We start from the raw sequence: 21,240 nt of genomic DNA, 5'->3' as shown, positions 1-21,240 counted from the left end.
CCAGCTCTGGGGCCCTCAGCCCAAGAAGGACCTGCTGGAACGGGTTCAGAGGAGGCCGCAAAAATGGTCAGAGGACTGGGGCACCTCTGCTGGGAGGACAGGCTGAGAGACATGGGGTTGTTCAGCCTGGAGAAGAGAAGGCTCCAGGGAGACCTTATAGCAGCCTTCCAGCACCTAAAGGGGGCCTACAGGAAAGATAGGGAGGGAGATTAGGGAGTGTAGCGATAGGATGAGGGGGAACAGTTTTAAACTGAAAGAGGGTGTATTTAGATTAGATACCAGGAAGAAATTCTTTCCTGTGAGGGTGGTGAGACACTGGCACAGGTTGCCCAGAGAAGCTGTGGCTGCCCCACCCCTGGAGGTGTTCAAGGCCAGGCTGGATGGGGCTTTGAGCAACCTGCTCTAGTGGGAGGTGTCCCTGCCTATGGCGGGGGAGTTGGAACCAGATGATCTTTAGTCTCCCTTCCAACCCAGACCATTCTATGATTCTATGAATGAGGCTCCCCTGGTGAGAGGAGGGTCGATCCTGGGCAACACTAGAGGAGAAATGGGGATCCACTGAGGGATGGAGATCCTGTGGCTGCTGTGGTCCCTGCAGAGAGGGGAGGTGAGGTGGCTGGCACAGCACAGCTGAGCTCTGATTTGGGAGCCCAGGGCTGTTTCTGTCAGGAGAGAGGCAGGGGGAGATCCTGGGGTGAGCCCCCACAGGATCCACACTGCAGCAGGGTGGATCCCAGGGCCAGCGTCACCAGCAGGACGGCAGGAGCTGTGTGGGAGTCACTAGCCACGTCTGCTCATGTATGCTCTTGAGTTTTGTATTATTCTTTGCTGAAAATAAGTTTTCTGGGGCAAGAGGAAAGAGACTACTGTTAAAAGTTGGGTTTACAGGCAAAACAAAAGTCCTTGAAGCAGGAAAGCTATTCAAGCACAGAGTCACAGTTTGGGTTTGTGAATAATCCATCCCCAGTGGATTTCTCTTCTGTTATCCAGTCTTCCCTTGGCCATTCATGCCTGCCTGTGCTGATTATTTCTCATGGACACGTATCCATGAAACGGAGGAGGTGTGAGAAATGTAGAATGTATGTTTTTAAGAATAAGAAAAGTGTTATGAAGAGAGAGTGAAACCCTGCTACTTTCTTCCATTTTCAAATGATGACTGAATCAATTTTGAAAGATTTGCTTTAGTTAAATGCTAATGATGATTATAACACAGGACTGATGAGGTGGAAATAGTTATTACTAGGAGAACATGGTAGGCATTTCTTAAAATCTCTGCCTGTTACGGGCTTTTTTCTAAAAGTAATGCTGTTACACTGCAGTGCGTTCAGTATAGGTTAGACTTTAAATGTAGAAAATGTATGTAAGCGTTTTAAATCTAGTGGAGTCCTCATCTGCAGCTGTAAACAAAACCAAGCTGGTGGTTTGAAAATCATCAAATAAAGAGCCTGAACACAGTATGTATTTCTAGTTGAGCTATAGCCACTTTAACGGTTTCACTGTTGTTCTCCCTGTAACAGAGAATTTTTTCCTTGAGGGGCTCTTGAAGAAATCCTGGTGTAATCATGGACGGTAAGGGGAAAAGTACTTTTACTTTCAGTAGGAAAATTGTCTTCTGACCAATACATTAGTTAATAAGTTCAAGTGTTGAGAAATTTACCAGATATGGTAAATGTCTTAGTAAAGGAAATTATGTTGCACTGACTTCACTTGTGGAAGCCTTTGAGGTTGTCCCTTGCCTTCATTGTTGTCACCTTTCTGTGAGGCTGCTTTGTCCCTTCCCTGATTTTGTTTTCTTTGGCAACAAAGGTTAAATAAATTTCTTGTTTTGTTCTGAATTTCAGTTCTGCTCTGGCTGTCCCATTTCTCTCTCAACTTGATATTCTTTTATCCGTTATTTGTCCCTTCAGTTTTTCTTTGCTTTCTATTCTCTTGCTTGAGCAAAGCATATCTGGGGATCTGCTTTCTTGCCTGCCTTGCATCTTCCTCTTCAGCTTCTATTGGCAAAAGCCACGTGGGTGTCTCCTTAGAGTTCCTGGCTACACCTTTACAAGGCTCTTTTTTTTTTTTTTGTAACAGCAGCTATTGTACAAGCAGCTGCATAGAAGGAAAAGCCAGTGCGAAGCAGCCTGCCAATTTTCTGCTGACCAGCCAGCCTGGATCATAAACTGAGAGTGTCTGCAACCACGTTTCCATCTGATTGGATGGCAGGAAGCTGCTTTTTCTTCCTTTAGCCAAAGTTGAAGTAGTTTTTTAAGAATGCCACTTGCTGTTCTGATTTGCTTTTGGTTGTCATTAGCTTGTGATTAGAGTAGCGTGGATATTTTATTCCATGGCAGCTTTCCTCTAACTGGGAAGAAATAACGCTGAGTTTAATTTTTACCTTAGCTCATGATGACTTGGATCTGTTGGCCTCCCTCCTGGAAGAAAGCGAAGCAACTGAGGAGGGGAATTCTCCTGAGGAGGAAAATGCCCCAGAGGATGAGGGGGGAGAACCAGATGAATACGATGAGCTCTTCGATGCAGAAGATGATGCATCCTACACTGAGGAGGTTGATGCTGAGGACAACATGATTGATGAACAGAAGGAGAACCTGGCTACACTGTTTGGAAATGTGGATGACCTGCTGGAAGAGGAGGAGGAGGCAGAAGAAACTGTCCCCACTTCAGCTCCCAGTCAGGCAAACGAGAAGACCAACCAAGAACTGCAAGGTAACAGAATCTTTTATCTATTTTATTGTATATATCTTGTCTCTAGACAGCTAATGGGCAGAAGGTAGTGTCTGCTGCTTCTCAGTTTAGGATGGGGAATACAGAAAGTCCTTGTGAAACTTTGTAAGTCCAGTTTTTAGTGCTCAGTCACTAAACTCACCAAACCTGTTCCTCCCCACCCCCCCCCCAAAAAAAAAAGACAGAGGACTGAAGTGAGCCAGGGAAACTAAACTGGCTCTGCTGAGCAGGATAGAGAAGGTTGCCTGTGTACCTGCACCTCGTCTGATGAAAAGCAACGTTGCTTCAGTCTTCAGGGCTGTCACCCTGGCATCTTTCACCAGCACAGCTCTCCCTTCCCCCACAGGACTTAACAGCAGAAGGTTCTGCCATACCAGTCAGTGTGGAAGCAGAGCTGGCCACAGAGCCTTCCTGTGTCCAGGCCACATATTTGGTTATATTGGAAGCATTTCTTTATAGTAAATAGTACAATCATCAGCCATTTAAATTGTCTTATGTTCAGTATCGTAGAATCATAGAATGGTTTGTGTTGAAAGGGACACTAAAGATCATCTAGTTCCAACCCTCCTGCCATGGGCAGGGACACCTTCTGCTAGACCAGGTTGCTCAAAGCCCCATCCAGCCTGCTCTTGAACACTTCCAGGGATGGGGCAGCCACAGCTTCTCTGGGCAACCTGTTCCAGTGTCTCACCACCCTCACAGTAAATAATTTCTTCCTGATATCTAATCTAAATACACCCTCTTGCAGTTTAAAGCCATTACCCCTTGTTCTGTCACTACATGGCCTTGTAAAAAGTCCCTCCCTATCTTTCCTGTAGGCCCCCTTTAGGTGCTGGAAGGCTGCTATAAGGTCTCCCTGGAGCCTTCTCTTCTCCAGGCCAAACAGCTCCAAGTCTCTCAGCCTGTCCTCCCAGCAGAGGTGCTCCAGCCCTCTGATCATCTTCATGGCCCTCCTGTGGACCAGCTCCAGCAGGTCCATGTCCTTATGTTGGGGGTGCTAGAGCTGGATGTGGTACTGCAGGTGGGGTCTTGCGAGAGCGGAGTGGAGGGGCAGAATCCCCTCCCTCGCTCTGCTGGCCACGCTGCTTTTGATGCAGCCCAGGATGCGGCTGGCTTTCTGAGCTGCTAGTGCACGTTGCTGTCTCATGTCCAGCTTTTTATCCACCAGTGCCCCCAAGTTCTTCTCGGCAGGACTACTCTCAACCCCTTCATCCCCCAGCCTACTTTGATACCGGGAGTAGCCCCGACCCAGGTGCAGGACCTTGCACTTGGCCTTGTTGAACTTCAGGAGGAAAGATATACGCACCATGCCAAGGAACATACCATGGTCAAGGAAAATATTTATATGAGAAAAATCAGCTCCAGGCTGTATGAAAAAGTGGCCCTTCACTGCGAGCTGTACAGTCAAGTACATTTGTATTGTGGCTTGGGTCTTTGTTTTCTAAGTTCCTATGATGTAGTAAAACTGCCAGACTTCCAGGGATCTCATAAATCCCTGTTTGCAATCGCCTCCTGCTGTTTTCATTATTATCCTTTTTCTTCTCCCCTCTTTCCTAGCTGAGCTGAGAAAATTGCAAGAACAGATGAAGACATTGCAGGAGCAGTTGCAGAAGACTGCTATTGGGCAGCAATCCAGTTCAGGCCCTGAGAAGAAAACCCCTGGTAATGAGACTAATTAAATGAGTTTATGATTTGTTGGCCTACCAATGTGCAATTTATAGGCAAGACTCCAGATAATCCTAAAGTGGGCACTGAGTAGCAAGGAGGAATGGTGGTCTGGTGTATTCCCACGCAAGTTGTTTCCTGCAGCTACAGACTAACTCAGTGAGCTACAGTTTTGGTATCTGTATCATGGGTTGCTTCTACATGAGGTGGCTTTCATGACTGGACTGCTCCAGGGTCTTCTGCTGGAAGTGTCCCTCCTGTCATCTGCCAGTAAGAAAATATAGCTATGTTTGTTGCTGGGTGTAGTAATAAAGTTATATGTTAAAATTGAAAAGCAAGGGTTTGTTTCTACTTTCCACAGCTTTGTGGCTTCGGTGACATCCAGAACTTTAGGTGCTTGTGGGGGAAGAGTCACTGGGGCTTTTCCGGCTGTTGCACTTCAGATGCTGGCAACTTAGCTGAAGGGTTTCTGTGTGGAACCCTGACTTGGGCTTGTTATTCAGATAATTACTTAGTTTGGAGCAGTTCTTACTGTTTAAGCCCAGTTCCTTAGATCTCTTAAACAATTTTTTTCTGTTTTCTTGGCCAGGTAAATCTCCCTGTCCACCCTTAAAGGAAAGGAAAGTTCAGAAGCTGCAAGAGTCACCGTGTTTCTCGGCCCAGCTGGGCAATCCTTTACCGCCAACCAAACGAGGAATCCAGAAATCAAAAGCATCCTCAGCAGGTACCATTCTCAGTCCTCCTTTCACTGAAACACACCAAGCATTTGTCGAAAGCCCGTCTAGTTCACAGCAGCGGTGTAGACACATCCAGGATAGTTTTATACTAGTCAGTGCCCCAGTAGCAGTCTGGTCACAGCAGAACAGAGCTCACTACAGAATTAATTATTGTGGTCTTTGCAATGGGTGCTGTGCTCTGTACTGCATCTGTGTATCCTACAGTTTAGCTTGCCTGGGAAATAAGAGCTGCTCTGGGAAGCAAATAAGACAGTTTTACGCCTTTTTCTTAAGTGTGTTATATTAGACTCCTGTCTCTGGTCAGGTGTAAGTTAGTGTTATTTTTATTAAGAAGTTTTCTTTCATTATCAAGATTCTTTTTCTTGCTTTTTTTCCTACTAAAGAGAACAAGCCGCCTCCTCCACGACAAGTCCTCAGTCTGGCGTTCCAGCCTCTCGCATCTGCTGCAGGGAACGCACCCAGTAAGGTGACCAGAGATAAGACTCCTCATGTGCCCACATGCTCCGGTGCAACAACTCAGCCAGTGTCTGTGGAAACCTTCTCGGGACTGAGATTAAGGTCAGCAGCCCAGCACTGAGCTCTGTTTGGGGATATCACTCTCCAGTAACGGGAAAGAAAATGCAATCAGTCCAGTGTCCTGTGATGGTAGTCACACAAGTGGTGAGCCGAGGACTGGATTTCTGATTAGCCGATTAGCCGTCATTTAACCATGCCAGAGCAGTCAATTGTCATTAGGGGATGTAATAGAAAGCCACAGCATTGGCTGGTTGATTTAAATAGGTAACGTTGACTTTCGGCTTAGTACCATGTTTCTATTTTCACCTTTGTTCTTTTCTAATAAAAAAAGCTATAATTTTATTAGTGCTGCCTTCTCTGGGATGTCTCAGTGGTGGAGGAGGGAGGCTATGGGCTGTGCAAAGCCCAGTTGTGTTCCAGCTGAGCAGATTTTGCCCCAAAATTAGAAACCTCAGAAGCCCCTTGGGATCCCCATACTTGATGTGGCCACTAGAGGTCTCTGAATACTCACGGTGTCTTCCCTCACTAGAAACCGTGCTGGATTTCCAAACCGTGCTCAGTCATTCATGCTCAATCATTCCTGAAATGAGCAGAGTTAATGCAGGCTCAGGGCTAAGTTGCAGTACAGCTATTTGGACAAAGACTGGCGTGATCTGTAGCTTTCTGGTATTTGTACAGTGTCCTGAACCGAGGGACGGGGGTTTTGTTTCAAGTGACCTCAGGGTGAAATAAGGCACAGGGGCATTTTGCTGTGAGACGTAGCCTCCCCAGGAGAATGCTGAATGGTTTTGGTTGTCCATTTGTGCCAATGGATGTGTTCTCTTTTACATGCTTTTGCTTAATCTAGAAAACCCCGGGTTTCGTCGGCTGAAATGGACAGGAAAATGGCTAACCGGAAGCTCCTCCGACTGTCCCAGCTGAAGAGCAAACTTGCTACAGAAAATCTGGAGGAAATAGACTGGGTCACGTTTGGAGTCATAGTGAAGAAGGTCACTCCTCAGAGCGCAAATAATGTGAGTAACTTGGTTGCCTCCCTTGCTCAGTCCAAGTGAAATGCTGGTCTTCTTTCCTGAGAAACTAGTTAGGTCTTCAACTTCATCAGTCAATCCCATGTAGTTAATGAAAAGCTACTATGTTAAAGATCTTGGCTTATCTGGTTTCACGCAGAAATGTCCTCAGGTTAGTCCTGAGGTTTTAGTCCTCAGGGTTAAGTGCTTCGTTTATCTGATGCAACTGTCCCAGACACTAATGTAAGAAAAGTAGCCGTGGCATAAATCTGCCTAAATCTGTTCATCCACTGTTACATGTTAAATGCCAGTGTGGAAAAAAACTGTGACTCTCAGTCTTTCTAGTCAGCCCTCTTGTTTTAAATGTGCCACTACATTCTGCTTCTGTCACTTCCCTAGAGGTCATTCTGTCCTATGTGGTGTACAGTACATGTCCTATACAAAGTCATTGATGAAACAGAGATCTGGATATGCTTTGGTTTTATTTGTTCAGTGGGGTAAAAACCTCTTTATTCAGCAATCAAGAGTGCTGTCCAGCTTTAATATCTGGGACATTGGCAATAGCAATTATTGTTGTTCTATTTCAGCCTTTAAGAATACCAGAAATGGTTGTGTGGCATGGCTGGAGATGCTTTATCTAACCTCTACTAAGGTTACAAATTGTGCTTTTCTAAATCAGGAAAACCCAGGGGGAAAAAAATCAGAATAACTCTTTAAAAGCAACAGCAAGAGGGGACAGTCACTGTCCCCATGCTGAGAGCTGAAAGGAAATGTCTGTTCCAGGGCAGAACCTTCAGCATTTGGCGGCTGAATGACCTACGGGATCTCAATCAATGTGTCTCACTCTTCTTGTTTGGTGATGTCCACAAAGAGCACTGGAAGACAGACCAAGGCACAGTCATCGGGCTGCTCAATGCTAATCCTATGAAACCTAAAGAAGGCTCAGATGAGGTGAGAGGATTTTTCACTTGCCCATCAGCTGTAGAGAAAAAATCATAGCTGATACTTTTTCATATCTACTTGAGATTTAGCTTTAGAACACAAGTTAAGGCTGAAATTACAGCAGTCTGCCTGAACAGTTTGAATAGCATTCAGATGGTTGTGTGGTGCGTATTTGCTCCTGGACTTCTGGAAGACTGAACTTCAAGACGCTTCTACTAAGCGTCTAAAACCAGAGTTTATTCAAGTGTTTAATCTTCTCTCCACAGATGTAGGGTGTGTTTTTTCATTTCAGTTTATTCAGGTTCCTCAGTGCAAAGCCCATTTCAGCAGAGGTCTCTAAAATCTGAAAAAGGTGGGGAAGCTCATTTCTCCCTTCAAATTTAAGCATGAGATGTGATTGCAAAATGTTTCTTGGTTCCAAAATCATGACTGAGAAGAAGCAATATTTGATTTATTATAATACATCATTTGTTTATATAGTAAGTTGATACATAGTACTTTACTTGTTTAATCAATTACCTATAAATGCAGAACATGATGAATTACTTTTATTTATGTATCAAAACATTTAAGGTGGCTTCATTTTGCTAATAAATTAATTTTTCTAATATCTTTTTAATTGCACTGGAATGGAAACTGTTCTGACTTCTGTCAAGGGGAATTTCAATCTAGTAGCTGGTGATGTAGTGTTTTGCATTTTAAATTCTCCAAATGGAAAAATTAAGAATCTCATTAATTGTCTATTAAGCTATATAATTGCTTAAATTAACATGAATGAGCAGTAGAAAGTCCTACTGGTGAGTCGAAAAACATACCAGATTTAATGTAAGGGCTGTATTCAACTGTTAAGAATGGCTCTGAGCTAAAATGTACACATTTAGACCTACGTTAAAGCTGACTTCTCAACGTGTTTCTTATCTACAGACATAATTCCTACTATCCCTGATTGTGTGAGGTAGACAGTCTCCTTGTACCACAGGAGTCAGTTTTGATTGTACCCTAAACATACGGAGAGGGACAGAGCTTTTAGTCCAACTCTTCTTCCCATCCACTGCTGAATGTGGTTGCCATGGTGGCGTCGGAGCCAAGCGGTTGTACGGGACCATCATTTATAGCACAGCTAAATCTGCCTTTGCTGGTCCTTGGTTCCTTGAGGTTCTGAACATAGAAATGCAACATTTTTCATCTCTTTGTGAGAAAGAAATTAACTTTTTTTAACTGAGCCTTTTCTCAATCTAAACAGAACACGTGACTTTCTTAAGCTAGGCCCATTGCTGCATTGTTAATACCAGAGGGGCAAAACCGGACCAGAGTCAAACCAGTGGCATCTAGAGAGAAGCCCATAGAGTCCTCTTGAAGGCATGCTCTGATTTCTTTCTAGGTGTGTTTGTCTGTTGATCATCCCCAGAAGATCCTCCTCATGGGTGAAGCTCTGGACCTGGGCACTTGCAAAGCCAGGAAGAAGAACGGTGATCCTTGTGCACAGATTGTGAACCTGGTCTGTATCTCAGTAGCCAGGACATCCTTAAGCTGTTGGTGAAAATCTGGCTGCTGATTTTGTACGACTCTGACTTGTTTCTGGATCTTGACTTGTAACTAATTAAACTGAGTGGAGAAACTGAGAAATGAAACCTAGAGGAGCTTCTGTGAGGGCACTGGAGCAGCAGCACGGTAGCTCCCTAAATGCAAAGTTGGTGCTGCAGTGAAAAGAGATGGTCTTGACCCATGACTGTCACCATCTCCACACCCTTTCACTTTCCTTTGTGCTGCTGCAAGCTTCCATGCACTGCTCTAGAGTGTTTCCGCGCATCACATACAAGGTATAACAAAGGGAGGTTTTTCTTGGGAATGGTTATGTTTTTCAGAGACAGTTTTAACCCAATGAGTTCCCTGGTCCAGCGTGCCTGTAAGCTGCCAGAATATTTATTCCTGGGATGGAGGAAGTCCTTGACACATGGGTTTTTTTTCCAGTGATTAACATGAGCAATTTTAGTTTTGGTTTTCATTGCTGGAGTGTGGGCATGTGTTTGCTGAGTTGGTCAAATGCTGGAGTACCACAATAGAGATGTTGCTTCGGTTTAGCCATAGAAGGATGCATGTAGGTGAGAGGAATGAAGTAAATTGTAACTGCTAGTGTTCTGCAACAGGCTTCTCCCATTTCTTTTCAGAACGACTGTGAATATTGTCAGTATCACATACAATCCCAGTACAAGAAGCTCAGCTCGAAGCGGGCAGATCTGCAATCTACCTTTTCTGGTGGTCGCATTCCCAAAAAAGTTGGTCGGAAAAATCCCACTTTGAAGGAGAGGCTGTGTCAGGATGGGTTTTACTATGGAGGCGTCTCTTCAGCAGCATACGCAGCCTCGGTGTAAGATAAACCACTTATTTCCCTTGGGCTAAAGCACAGTTCACTGCTTTTAAACAGCATTTACCTCTCATACACAAGTGAGCCTGGAGCTGTCTCTAGGGTGAGAGCTCCCTTTGACTTAACTACATTCACCAAATAGAAATAAATGCTCCATGTTTGGTGTAATTCTCCTGGCGTCATGGGATAGGATATCAGAGCTGCTGTTTGATGGAAAAATTTTGACAATCAGTGCTAAGATGTGGTAAGGGGTATTTTTTACCTCATTAATACTGTGTTGTGCTGTCAGGTGGCATTTTGTTTCAGTAGGTGAAATGAACTTTCTCATGAGATCCCAAGCATTTGAGTCTCCAAGATGAGTATTTTTCAGTGCCATTCCGGTATTGTATTTTGTTATGGCTCATTGCATTTAATCCCAGGCTCAGTGTCAGTGTATTCTGTATTTCCTCCTCCCTTCCTTAACTGAAATGATACAGTATCACTATGTGTTAATGAAGAGACAGTAGTACACCCTGTGTACTATTAAGTGACCAAGGTCAGTAGATCCATACACATCTCATAACTAGCATGGAGGGGCCAGGTCCTTCATCCAAATCCTGCTGAAGGCAGCTGTGGAAATACTGGACTCACAGCTGGATTGAGCCCTTTGCTTGCACACGACTTTCATTCCCTTACCACTGCTCTCTGATAACTGGTGTGACTCCACAGTAATGAAGCAATTCCAGCCTCCTCTCCGTCCCTGGAACTAATAAGCCGTGACCTATGTTTAGCATTCTCGCAATGCATAGGAGAAAAATATCTCAACCCAGGGAGAAATGGGGGATCCTAAACAATGTGCTAGAATTTAGATTTAGATCCATGTCCTTCCCGAAGACAGACAGATAACAGTAGAGAGGCACCAATTTGGATTAAATAAAGGGTGGCTGGAGTTTTGCTGAAGCACTGGGCTAGTGTTCAAGCTCCTGTCCTTGCTCTAAGCATGGGAAAACTCTGATGATCTGGTTTTGTTTCCTCTTTCTAGTGCAGCGGCTGCAGCACCGAAAAGGAAGATTCAAACCACTCTCTCCAATCTGGTCGTGAGAGGAGCTGATGCAATTGTCCAGGAAACCAGGCAGAAAATTGGTACCTAACTACCCCTGTAGTCTCTTCACCCTCCAGATATTACCAGCTTGATGTGTAGATGTGTCCCTGGACCCTGCTACTTACTGAATGAATCTGGCAATTGCTTTGCTACAGAGATAGCTGTTTGCAGGCTGCTTTCTCAGTTGATCAGAACTCCTCTTCCCTCTTGAGATCACAGCTGCAAGGCAAATGTAACTAAGCAACTGTGTAGCTCCATGCATCTTTTTTTCATCAGTGCCCCTGAATTAAGTCTCCTCTTCTGTCTTTGGACAGTGACAGAAGATCTTTGCCAGATTAATGGGAATTGGAAGTTTTAAGAACTTTGCACCAGAGAATTTATTTTATTTGATTAAAATAAATGACTTCTGTCAATCTTGAAAGCTTCTGAGGAATACCAAGTATAAATCAGTCAGGTCTGCAATGCAGGGGACCTCCTAAATACTCAGCCTGTTTCTAGGGCTTTTCTTTTGTGATCTACAAAGTCTGATCCTTCCATAGCCTTTGGGATGTCACCAATTTTTCTCTGCCACCATTTGTTTTCTGAAAAGCACTTAATATTACACCCTTTTTATGCTTGGTGGAGAGCAGATGACAGGTTATTCAAACTATGTGCTCTAGATGCCACTTAGATGTCTTATTCGCATCTTTCATTTCCCTCAGTTGCCTCCATTTCAGACATCATAGTGTGTGTCCTGTCTCTAGCTGCCCTTAATTCTCCAGGGATAAGATGTGGTGGCTTCAGGGCTTTCAAGTATTCTAAAAATGGGAATGGTGGGAGCACCAAAGACAGCCAAGGTTGATGGGGAACTGGCTGTCTAATGAAATTGCTGAAGGGGTAGAAATGCCAACCAAATACAGTGTAGAAGTTGGCCTTGCGCTGGGGGCATGCTCACTCAGGTGACTCACAGGGGTTTCTTCGAACCTTGACTACTCTACATCTCTAAAGCCAGACCTGCTTCCCTTCCTGGCTCCAAATCTGTTGGATTTTCTGTCTCTTCCACCCCAGGTGCAGCAAAGAGACCCATGCAATGTTCTGAGGAATTCAAGGAACTGCTGGCACAACCAACCTTTGGAGCAAGAAACCTCTGTAAACACTGGACCAAAGCAGGTATTGTCCTTTCGCCTGAAGGAAAACCCACTCCTGAAAACACTAGATCTCCTCCTGAGCAAATATCAGCGCCTTTTTTATTTTGGTTTGGTTTGTTTTTTTTTTTCCCCAGATGCTGAAAAGAAGCAAGGGGCCAATTTCCAGTCTATCTCTGCTTCAGCACTGCTCAAGCAACAGAAACAGAAATTGCTGGAGGCCAGAAAAAAGCGATCTGAAGAGATTCAGAGGCGGTAATACATACTGACTTTCACAGGAAGGGTTCCTTTATTATGTCTCTAACTATAACAGTGGAGGTGTTTTGCTGTTTTTAGAAAAACTTGGTTTAAATAGAAATACCCCAGTACTCAGTCGAGAACCAAATGCTCCAGCACAGTGCCCAGTAACTGGAAAGCATGATGGGAAGGGCCTGATTTGAGCACAGGTCAGGACTCCTGGTTTTGTTCATTGCTGGCTTGCAAGGGTCTTCTGAACCTTAAGGTTTTCAAGTGTTTTGTGCATATCTTGTTAACAAACCTAAGAACTTCAGAAGAGCTACCCTGGGTGAGACTGAGATTGATATAGCCTCAAGAGGAACCAAAACAGAACCTGAAGGAGAATAATAAGACTAGGCACAATCATGATGATATTTCCCCCAAATACTTTTCCTGCCTACAGCACTATGTATTGCAGGGACTTTCCATGCTAGAGGTGGTGTCTGTCACAGTATTTATGAAAGGTCTTTTGCTTTTTTTTTTTCCCCATGAACCTGTCCAACCTCTTCACCATGACCTATGTAAACCTAAGCGTTTATGTGACCCCTGTGACAAGGAGTCTCACTGCTTAGCTGCCTGTTCTGTAAAGAAGCCCATTTTTGTGCTTTCAGCTCCCACCTCCCCGCTTTATTTTTTTTTTTTTGTTGGTTTCAGAAAGCAATTAGCCATTCATTCCTTCTGGTGACTTCCTTAAGTCACTCTTGATTTCAGCCACCCAGTTAAGTTCCTTACCAGTCTTGCTTTCTTCTCCTGAATGCCTGAATTGCTGCATGATTTTCTAGCGATAAAAGGCCAATTAGTGAAAAATCAGTCAACATCCCTGCCGCTCCTATCTCTTTCTCAAAACTCTGTCTCTTTGATTTGTGTTCATATTTCAATGGATTATTCTTGTCTTATAAGGTTTCTCCAGAATACAAGTAAAGCCGGCAGCCCTGCTCTCCCATCCTCCTCCAGACAGTCCTCGCTCCCTTCCCCAGTGCCTGGGGCAGAGTTTCCCAAAGCTGCAAAAATGTCAACTCCTCAAAGGCCCAGGCTGGGCACAGGCTTCTCAGAAGGAGAAGATATCCTCTTCTTTGATGGGTCTCCACCTCCGACACCAAAGCTAGGCAGCTTGGCAGAAGCCAAAAAGGTAACAGCTCTTTGAATCTTTTGAGTATTAAGAAGGGGAGGTTAAGGGAGGTTTGGTTAGTGGTAGTAGAGGAGTCTTCGATCAGATATAGGACAGCTCAGTGCTGATCCTGCTAAAGTTTCTGATTTGTGGGATCAGACTGGGCTGTATTACAGTACACAAGAAACCTGCAGTTCCTGACAGCTCTTAGTAGCAAGGTCCGTGCTACTGGCTTGCCTGTAGTCAACCTCCAGAGCAGTGGAACAGCTCTGGAACAGGGTCCTTTGTGTGTGACGTTTGGCCACCAGAGCTGGTGTCTTTTGCTAAATCACAATCCACCTGAACTGGTCAGGAGCAAGTTACGATCTGTCTCATGTGTGACGCTCATGAGCTTGCTCTTGGTCTCTGAAGGCAAGCATCACCAAAGCCACTCACATAACTAGCAATTTCAGCAAATGTCAAGTAGAACAGGGGACAGAGCAGCCTCTTGGAATGGGACCAGGGAAAAGGAGATCGGGAGACAGGGCATCTCATTTAAGTCATGAGCCTGATGCTGAGCTTTTTGCAGAAGAAACACCTCTTTATGCACACCAGCAGCTTCTCTGGGTAGAACCGACTCCATTCTTCATGACCTGACACAGTCTGTCACCCGTTGGGCAAATTACCTTTCTGGAGAGCAGTTTGGAATAGCTGTGTGGCTGTCCTTGTACTCTGTTCTTCATGCAGGTGGGACAAAAATCTGTCCACCAGTGGCTGCTTTTGTGTTTTGAGGGGTTGGGACACCTTAAACCATCAGGTTGTAGGTCAGTCCCGGACCAGGATGGGAGGCGCTGAAGTGATTTTTACACAGGAAAGCAGAGAAAGGCCTGTCACTAGTGATTGTTTTACAAACATGAAAACCCTGAAATGCTGGGAAGGGCTAGGGGATTTGTGCTGAAAATCCCTGGAATGCTGAATTGTGCACGTTTGTTCTTTGGCATTGCTAGTGCAGTGTATTGTGGGTGTTTTCCCACAATACACTGTTTTCCATTTGCCAGGTAAATAATGGTCAACTAAATTAGTTTAATAATAATGTTTAATAAATAGTTTAATAAAATAATAGTCAACTAAATTAGTTTAGCTATGTTGTGCCAAGAGTTCCCACAATACTCCTGTTTTCCATTTCCCAGGTAAATAATGGTCAACTAAATTAGTTTAGCTATGTTGTGCCAAGAGTTTGGATAATTTTGGTTTCTAGCCAGAACAGACTGCATCTTTCCTTGGTACAAATCTCTTCACATGTTTGTCAAAGAAACTTCTCTCTTCCAGCAAGGAAGCAGTCTTAGCATTCTGGAAGTACAGAAAGGAGTAATTGTATGCAATTTTGTATTAGTTCCTGATTATTACCAATTTATGCGGAAATCTCAAGTGAATTTGATTCTTCTGGAAAACTTACTGATTTGTGAAGTGAAGTGGTTTAAGTATGGCTGCAGAGATATCAAACCTGGTAACGCCCCTGGAGGAGAGATTTTATGGTTTGGGAAGTCCCGAGAGGTTGGGTGATGCGGTGAATTAGATGTACAGCAGAGCTGGGAATTTTGTTGAGCCTCTCTTCGGCCAGCTCCGGTCTCAGGCCAGTGGATCCTGTCTCCTCCTTTTGACAGACTTCCTCTGCTACTTCTGGAAGTAGAAACATGGGAGCCAGACTGGTTGCCACTGCGTTTACTGCTCTTTCCTGTTTTTTAGCTGGCTGCAATACGCCGACTACGAGCAAAAGGCCAGATTCTTGCTAAAACTGACCCGAACAGCGTCAAGAGGAAAAGAGCTGATGTTGACGATGTCCTAGAAATTGTTGAAAGAGTTGAGAAAAATGTTGCTCAACCACAAGGCACAGAAGCAGAGAATGGTATGTAGTAGTCCCACCTGGGAAGGTATCTGAATTTTCTGTGGGAACTTGAGCTTTCCTGCTGGTGATTTACTGTGTGATGTTGCATGAATTGCTTAATTCCCTTTAAAGCTTCTCCATCAGTCAGAGAAGCAATGCTGCTTGCTCCCCTGGGAGTGATGTGAAAAGTCCTAGTTGAGAGAAGATGCAATGTTATTTTTAAAAATTATTTTATTTTTTCTGAAGCCGTATTTGAACTTGGCTTCTTGTTCTCCTGAGCTAATAAAGGCTGCTGTTTGACCTGAACATCTGCCTGAGAGACCTGAGACTTCCAAAATCTCCTGCAGTGGTCATGCTTAAGAAGAGACCACAACCTTGTTTTGAACATGGTCTCTGTAGGACTGAGCCTTTTTGTCTCCCTAGATATGGACAAACTGGAGCCTGCCCAAAAGAAACAACGTGAGCAGCTGGCCTATCTGGAGTCAGAAGAGTTCCAGAAAATCCTGAATGCCAGGTCCAAGCACACAGATGTCCTGAAAGAGGTATGGCCTCAATCCAGCCGTGACTGAGGGCTCAGAACTACGGAGCTGTCTGGACTCCTCATAGTGATTTCAGCAAGCAGCAGGCACCCAAACGTGTCATAGGGACCACAATGTCCTGATGAGTAGGGTCTATGAGCACACAGGGCACAGAGCCTGCAAGTCAGCATTATTGCCATAGCCATGGTAAGGTCAGGTTGCCGTCATCTTTTTTTGCTGTGTTTGGAAGAATCAGTGAAGTTTCCTGATTAGTGGATGATCAGAGAAATCCTTCTACCTTAAAACCAAATTAGCCACGTGCCTATTTTGCCCCTCATTTCTTGACATCTTGGTCACGTAAAGACAGCTGGCACCTTCATCTGGGACTCGTCTAAGTTGTGGAGCCTGTGAAATGCCAGCAGTTCCCCTGAAGACCTAAGAGGTTGGGTTTCTCCCATTGGGGTCTTTGCTGAACTTGTTCCCAGGGATACAGCACCTCCAGTGGCACAGGTCTTAGACATGTTTTATTGGTATGAAGCCTAGCTGTTTAAAGCTCTTCTGAACAGTAATATTTTGGCTAAGAACCAATTCCATTTGTTACATCTGCCTACCTGACCTCTCCCTGCACTGTCCTCGTAGGTATGTGCTTATTTCAGTAGTACATGCTGTTGTTAAACCCTCCCACTCGTACATCTCAGAGGTGGCTCATCTCGGTGTTGCTGAAGCACAGCACGTGCGCTACATGGATTTTTTTGAAGCAAGAGACATTTGGTGTTTCTCTGGCTCCCAAACTGCAGTCTACTTCAAGCAGGCCCAGTAGTAATTTGCCCTAAGGCCATTTATGGAGGGGCTTTTCCCTACTTTGTCTCCCCACCACCCTTTTTGTGTGCTCCCCACAGGCTGAGGCTGAACTGCAGGAGCAATACTTCCAGCCGCTGGTGAAAAAGGAAGAAATGGAAGAGAAGATGAGGAGCATCAAAGAAGTGAAATGTCGAGTTGTGACATGTAAAACGGTGAGTGAAGGGGAGCCAGGGCAACAGCAGGGGAGTGGAACATGTGTTGTACAAAACAGTTGCAGGACCATCCTGAAGACTCCCATCTGTCGCTCTCTTGGCGACAGTCCAGCGCAGGGATCAAATGGAGACCATTTCATTCCTTGTGCCTGTTGCTGAGAGCAGCCCATGCGCTGAGTGACTGAGCCATGAAGAGACTGGCAGGCTTTAGCGCTGTGCTGAACATCTCAACTTGATGTTTATGCGAGTGGGTTCCTTTGGTAAATGTTTTCAGACATTAACACCCGTTTCTTCCCTGAAGTCCTTTGTACCAGGACCTTCAGTTCCCCATATTACATGGCAAAAGAAGCCAAATGCCTTGAAAACATAACACTGGGTGGGATTCCTCTGTGTTTCCAGGGATTTTGCTATCAGGAAGAGGAATGGAGTTTTGTTACTATCCCAAATGTGCTGAAGGGAAAGGAGGAGTTCCCATTCCCAGAGTTTCAGCCCCTGCTGCACTTTCCTGCTTGCTGCCTTTTCCTGCCTGTTTTGGGGCTGCACAGAGGGGCCACTGTGTGCTCCATGAGGTGCTGGGAGCAGGGCCACAGGGTGGTGGCAGAGAGGGGAGGATGGCATTAGAAGCAGCAGTGACAAAGCCTGGGGTGATGATCTCAGACTGGTGGGCTCCTCGGGATGGGAGAAGAAGACAGAGGAGCTTTCCTCCAGACATTCAGCTGTCGCCAGTCTCGTGTGCTGGTGAAGTGTTCATGGCTCTCTTTCTCCTCCTCGACAGTGTAATTACACCTATTTCAAGCCTCTGGAGACGTGTGTGCAGGATAACCATGACTACCACTGGCACGATGCCATCAAGCGATTTTTCAAATGTCCTTGTGGAAACCGAGCTATTTCCCTCGACAGGCTCCCAAAAAAGCCCTGCAGGTAAGAAACGAGCCTGGTGAAATAGCGAGCGGGGCTTTTGTACCGTCCATTCGCAAGTAACGTCTTGGGAGTCACATAAACCTTGTCCTCGAAGGGGAAGGTTAGTCCTTGTGCTGAGCAGCGTGGGAAAGGTGTGGGGGGGCTAGTTCTAGACCCCCTCACACTGTGCACCAAACACACACCACGCTGGTCCTCACCTCCAACCTTCATCTTTCAGCACCTGTGGCCTCTTCAAGTGGGAGCGAGACGGGATGCTAAAGGTCAGTGGTGCTTGCAGGTCTGCCTCCTTCTCTCGGTACTTTCATTTCACACTTTGCTTCAGCGCCCTTACGAGCGAAACCAAGCAGCTCAGCATTTTGTCAGGCGCACACAGGCACCTGCCAGCTGTGATTTACTGGGATTTTGCTTCTTGCTTTCTCTTCTTGAAGCTTTGCTTTATTTAACCATGGCGAATTTGCTTTTGACCAAAGTTGTAAGAATTCAGAATGTCAAGGTTCCCAGAGTGTCTTTAATCACTTAATATTTAATCAGATCATTTAGCCTTACCACAACTTCTGGCAAAGAAATGTTTGGGAGACATCTTACCACACATTTAACTCCTATTCTCCATGCTTCATGTTTCTAGGAGAAAAAAGGTCCGAAGATTGGTGGAGAAACACTTTTACCAAGAGGGGAGGAACAACCAAAATTTCTCAATAGTCTTAAGTGACCTGGCGTTGATTTTTTTTTTTTTTTTTTTTTACAACATAAGGATAACTTTCTGTGTTTAAACCACACATTTCTGTATTGGAATGCTGGAGTCTGGTTTTAGGGACGAATGAGCAGAAGAGTCAATTCCTGATGAGCAGGACATCCACAAAGTCTCCACCAGGCCACTGCATGGATATCTGGCTTTGATCTTTTTAAAATTGACTGAATAAGGCTGCATGTGAAGTACACACTCACGCCTGTTCTTTCTTACTAACAACTTGTTTACAAGATTTAACCTAGAAAAGAGACAGCTAGAGGGGACCTTGTACCAAGAAATCCCCAGGGGTCCCACAGTTTATGTTGAATGGCTGGTGTAGAGTGACCTCACCAGAATTTTAAGTGACAAATCATTATGAACCAGGAGGACTGTGAACTCCCTAAGCACTTGTGAAGTCAATACTGTGGCGCATAAACGCCAGCCTGTCAAGGTTTTTCAGCTGTTGGCCAAAAAGGGCTGTGAGAGGGTTGTAGCCACAGCGCAGTCTTGGCTCCAAAATTGCTCACTTTGAACCCTGAAGAACAGATGTCAAACGGTTCCTGAGTTGTCACCTTGGCTTATGTGTTAAGAAGGACCTTCAGTGGCTTTGACATTGCAAGCCAGCGGCGTTTCCACTGCAGACCAGCGGGAGCTCTTCAGAAAGCCCTTTCCCTGTCACACAGCCTGTACAGTGTTCCCAGCACCATCCACTCTACAGCACCTTCGTGGCTGCAAACCTGCAGCTCCCGCTCTGAAAAGCGTTTTAATGAATCTGGCACCGTTTTGTAAGTGGTTTTAAAGAGCTGAGTGATTACATTTAATAGATTTTTACCCTTTTTTTTTTTTTTTTTGGCATTTTTAAATTTTCCTGAAGTCTTTCCCAGTCATCACCATGTCAGCCTGGGCTGCTGGCGTGGCTGTGTGGGGACAGTAGCTCTCAGACCAAGCAGGACCAGGTATCCAAAGGCTGTTTTCATACAGGTGTTTTTCTGAAAGCACGTCTCCGTAGGGATGCCGGTGGCATTTGGCCAGCTTTTCCTGGACCTGATCCTTCTGCTGTCCCTACCTCATGCCCCGTTAGGATCACAGGGTATTTTTAAATGCCTGAAACCACCAGCACCTCAGTGATTTGGTGAAACTGCCACCAGCAGTCTCCCATGTTCCAGAGGCCTTGTTGATATACCTCTTTTTTTGCTTGCACAAGGGCTGGAAGAGAAATGAGTTACTTGATGTGAAGCAACTGGGCAGATGTGCCTCAGTATTTTGCAGCCCTCATCTACTGGTGCTTCTTCTGGGCAGCTCTGCTCAGCATGTTACCGACACTTCAGTCTCAGGTCGATACCAGTTGATGGGTGGGGTGTCACTGGTAGGTGACCGTAAATATGTAACTGTGACATTGCTTGGCACTGTCTCCCGTTGACTCCTCGTTCAGAATAAATAGAGCACAATAAAACGCTCCCTGGGTTTGTGTGGTATCATTTCTCTGAGGAAGAGGATGCGTTACTGCCTTAACCTATTCGTTTGCCTGACAGCTCGGTGCTGAATTGCCAGAAAGAATTGGTTCGTGGATGTTAACTCCCACGTTTTCTCAGTCAGACCAGCAGGAGTTTCTCACCTGGAGCCCACAAAACCAGCGTGAAACTCCACATCGGTATCAGCCTTCAGCCGGCACGGTGAGAGCTTGGGGTGGAGCTCAACCGCAGCATAGGCAGCATCAAGATGACAGTCCCTGGTGTGCTGGTGCCTGTGCATGCCCAGGAACCTCTCAAGAAGCTGTGAGTCTCACCACCCTGGCTGGGCGAGGGGCAGGAGTGAAGGAAGAGGAAGGTTTGGGAACAGGAGGGCTCGTTGCTAGAGGCTGGGAGGTAGGTGGGGAACGTTCAAACATGCTTCTACGTGCTCCCTTTTTCCTGTACTGGGCTCATTCGCAGCTGCCACCAGCTGCCGTGACGGCTGCGAGGACACAGCCAACAAGCGTGCAGAACCTGGCACGCTCAGTCACAATCCACCCACCCCGGTGGGAAAGGAAAAGCCTGGAGGGGAAATCTCTCCAGGGAGAGATGGGAAAACAAAGCTACTTTAAAAATGTTTTTTTTTAAAACAGAGGTTGCAAAGGCCTTGTATTCCCCTCAAGCTGGGACATGCTTAAAATGTATATATTCAATGTACGCTGTCCTTAGCAGTGCACTGGGTGCTCTCTCCTGCGTTAACTCTGTAAGCGATACTTGAGAGGGGATAAACATTGAGATTGAATATGGATCCATAACAGACTTGCAGCGCAGTCCAGAAGATGATTTGTGACATCTTTGCCCATGTCCCCTGTTGCCACCACACCACAGAGCCCCTGCAAAGTGGACTTCAGCCCCACTGTGTGTGTGGTTATTGGTGTGATGGTTCATCCTCCCTTTTCCCTCAACCTCTACACTGTGAAACAGACGCTGCTGAAAGTGCTGAAGTTCTTCCTTCCCTTCTCTCTCCCAGCCACAGTAAGAGAAATTCAGAGCCTGGAAATTCTGGGAATCTGATGGACACCTGTAGCTCTTCTCTGTGGTCACAGCTCCCTCTGCAGTCAACTCAGCTACATCAATAACATCAGACAGGGAAGTCTCTCCATGGATCCTGTATTGTGAACCAGATGGGATACTTTCA

The 21,240-nt window shown here is 45.4% G+C and overlaps 1 protein-coding gene across 1 annotated transcript; it reads left to right on the top strand.

Moving 5' to 3' along the window:
• The first annotated feature begins 1,562 nt into the window (after window positions 1–1,562).
• MCM10 (minichromosome maintenance 10 replication initiation factor) lies at window positions 1,563–20,093 on the top strand. Its single transcript, XM_074167721.1, has 19 exons — window positions 1,563–1,569; window positions 2,386–2,709; window positions 4,285–4,389; window positions 4,982–5,116; window positions 5,513–5,687; window positions 6,493–6,658; window positions 7,436–7,603; window positions 8,976–9,092; window positions 9,763–9,962; window positions 10,981–11,081; window positions 12,088–12,189; window positions 12,302–12,419; window positions 13,341–13,569; window positions 15,274–15,433; window positions 15,836–15,954; window positions 16,830–16,943; window positions 17,719–17,864; window positions 18,082–18,124; window positions 18,490–20,093. Exons 1-19 carry the CDS (start codon window positions 1,563–1,565, stop codon window positions 18,571–18,573), a joined length of 2,613 nt encoding a protein of 870 aa, XP_074023822.1. The 3' UTR covers window positions 18,574–20,093.
• Window positions 20,094–21,240: the final 1,147 nt, after the last annotated feature.

This window comes from Numenius arquata, chromosome 2, assembly GCF_964106895.1.
Source record: "Numenius arquata chromosome 2, bNumArq3.hap1.1, whole genome shotgun sequence".
Lineage (NCBI taxonomy): Eukaryota > Metazoa > Chordata > Aves > Charadriiformes > Scolopacidae > Numenius > Numenius arquata.
The sequence above is the reverse complement of the archived record's forward strand: the minus strand, read 5'-3'. Positions and strand labels throughout refer to the sequence as shown.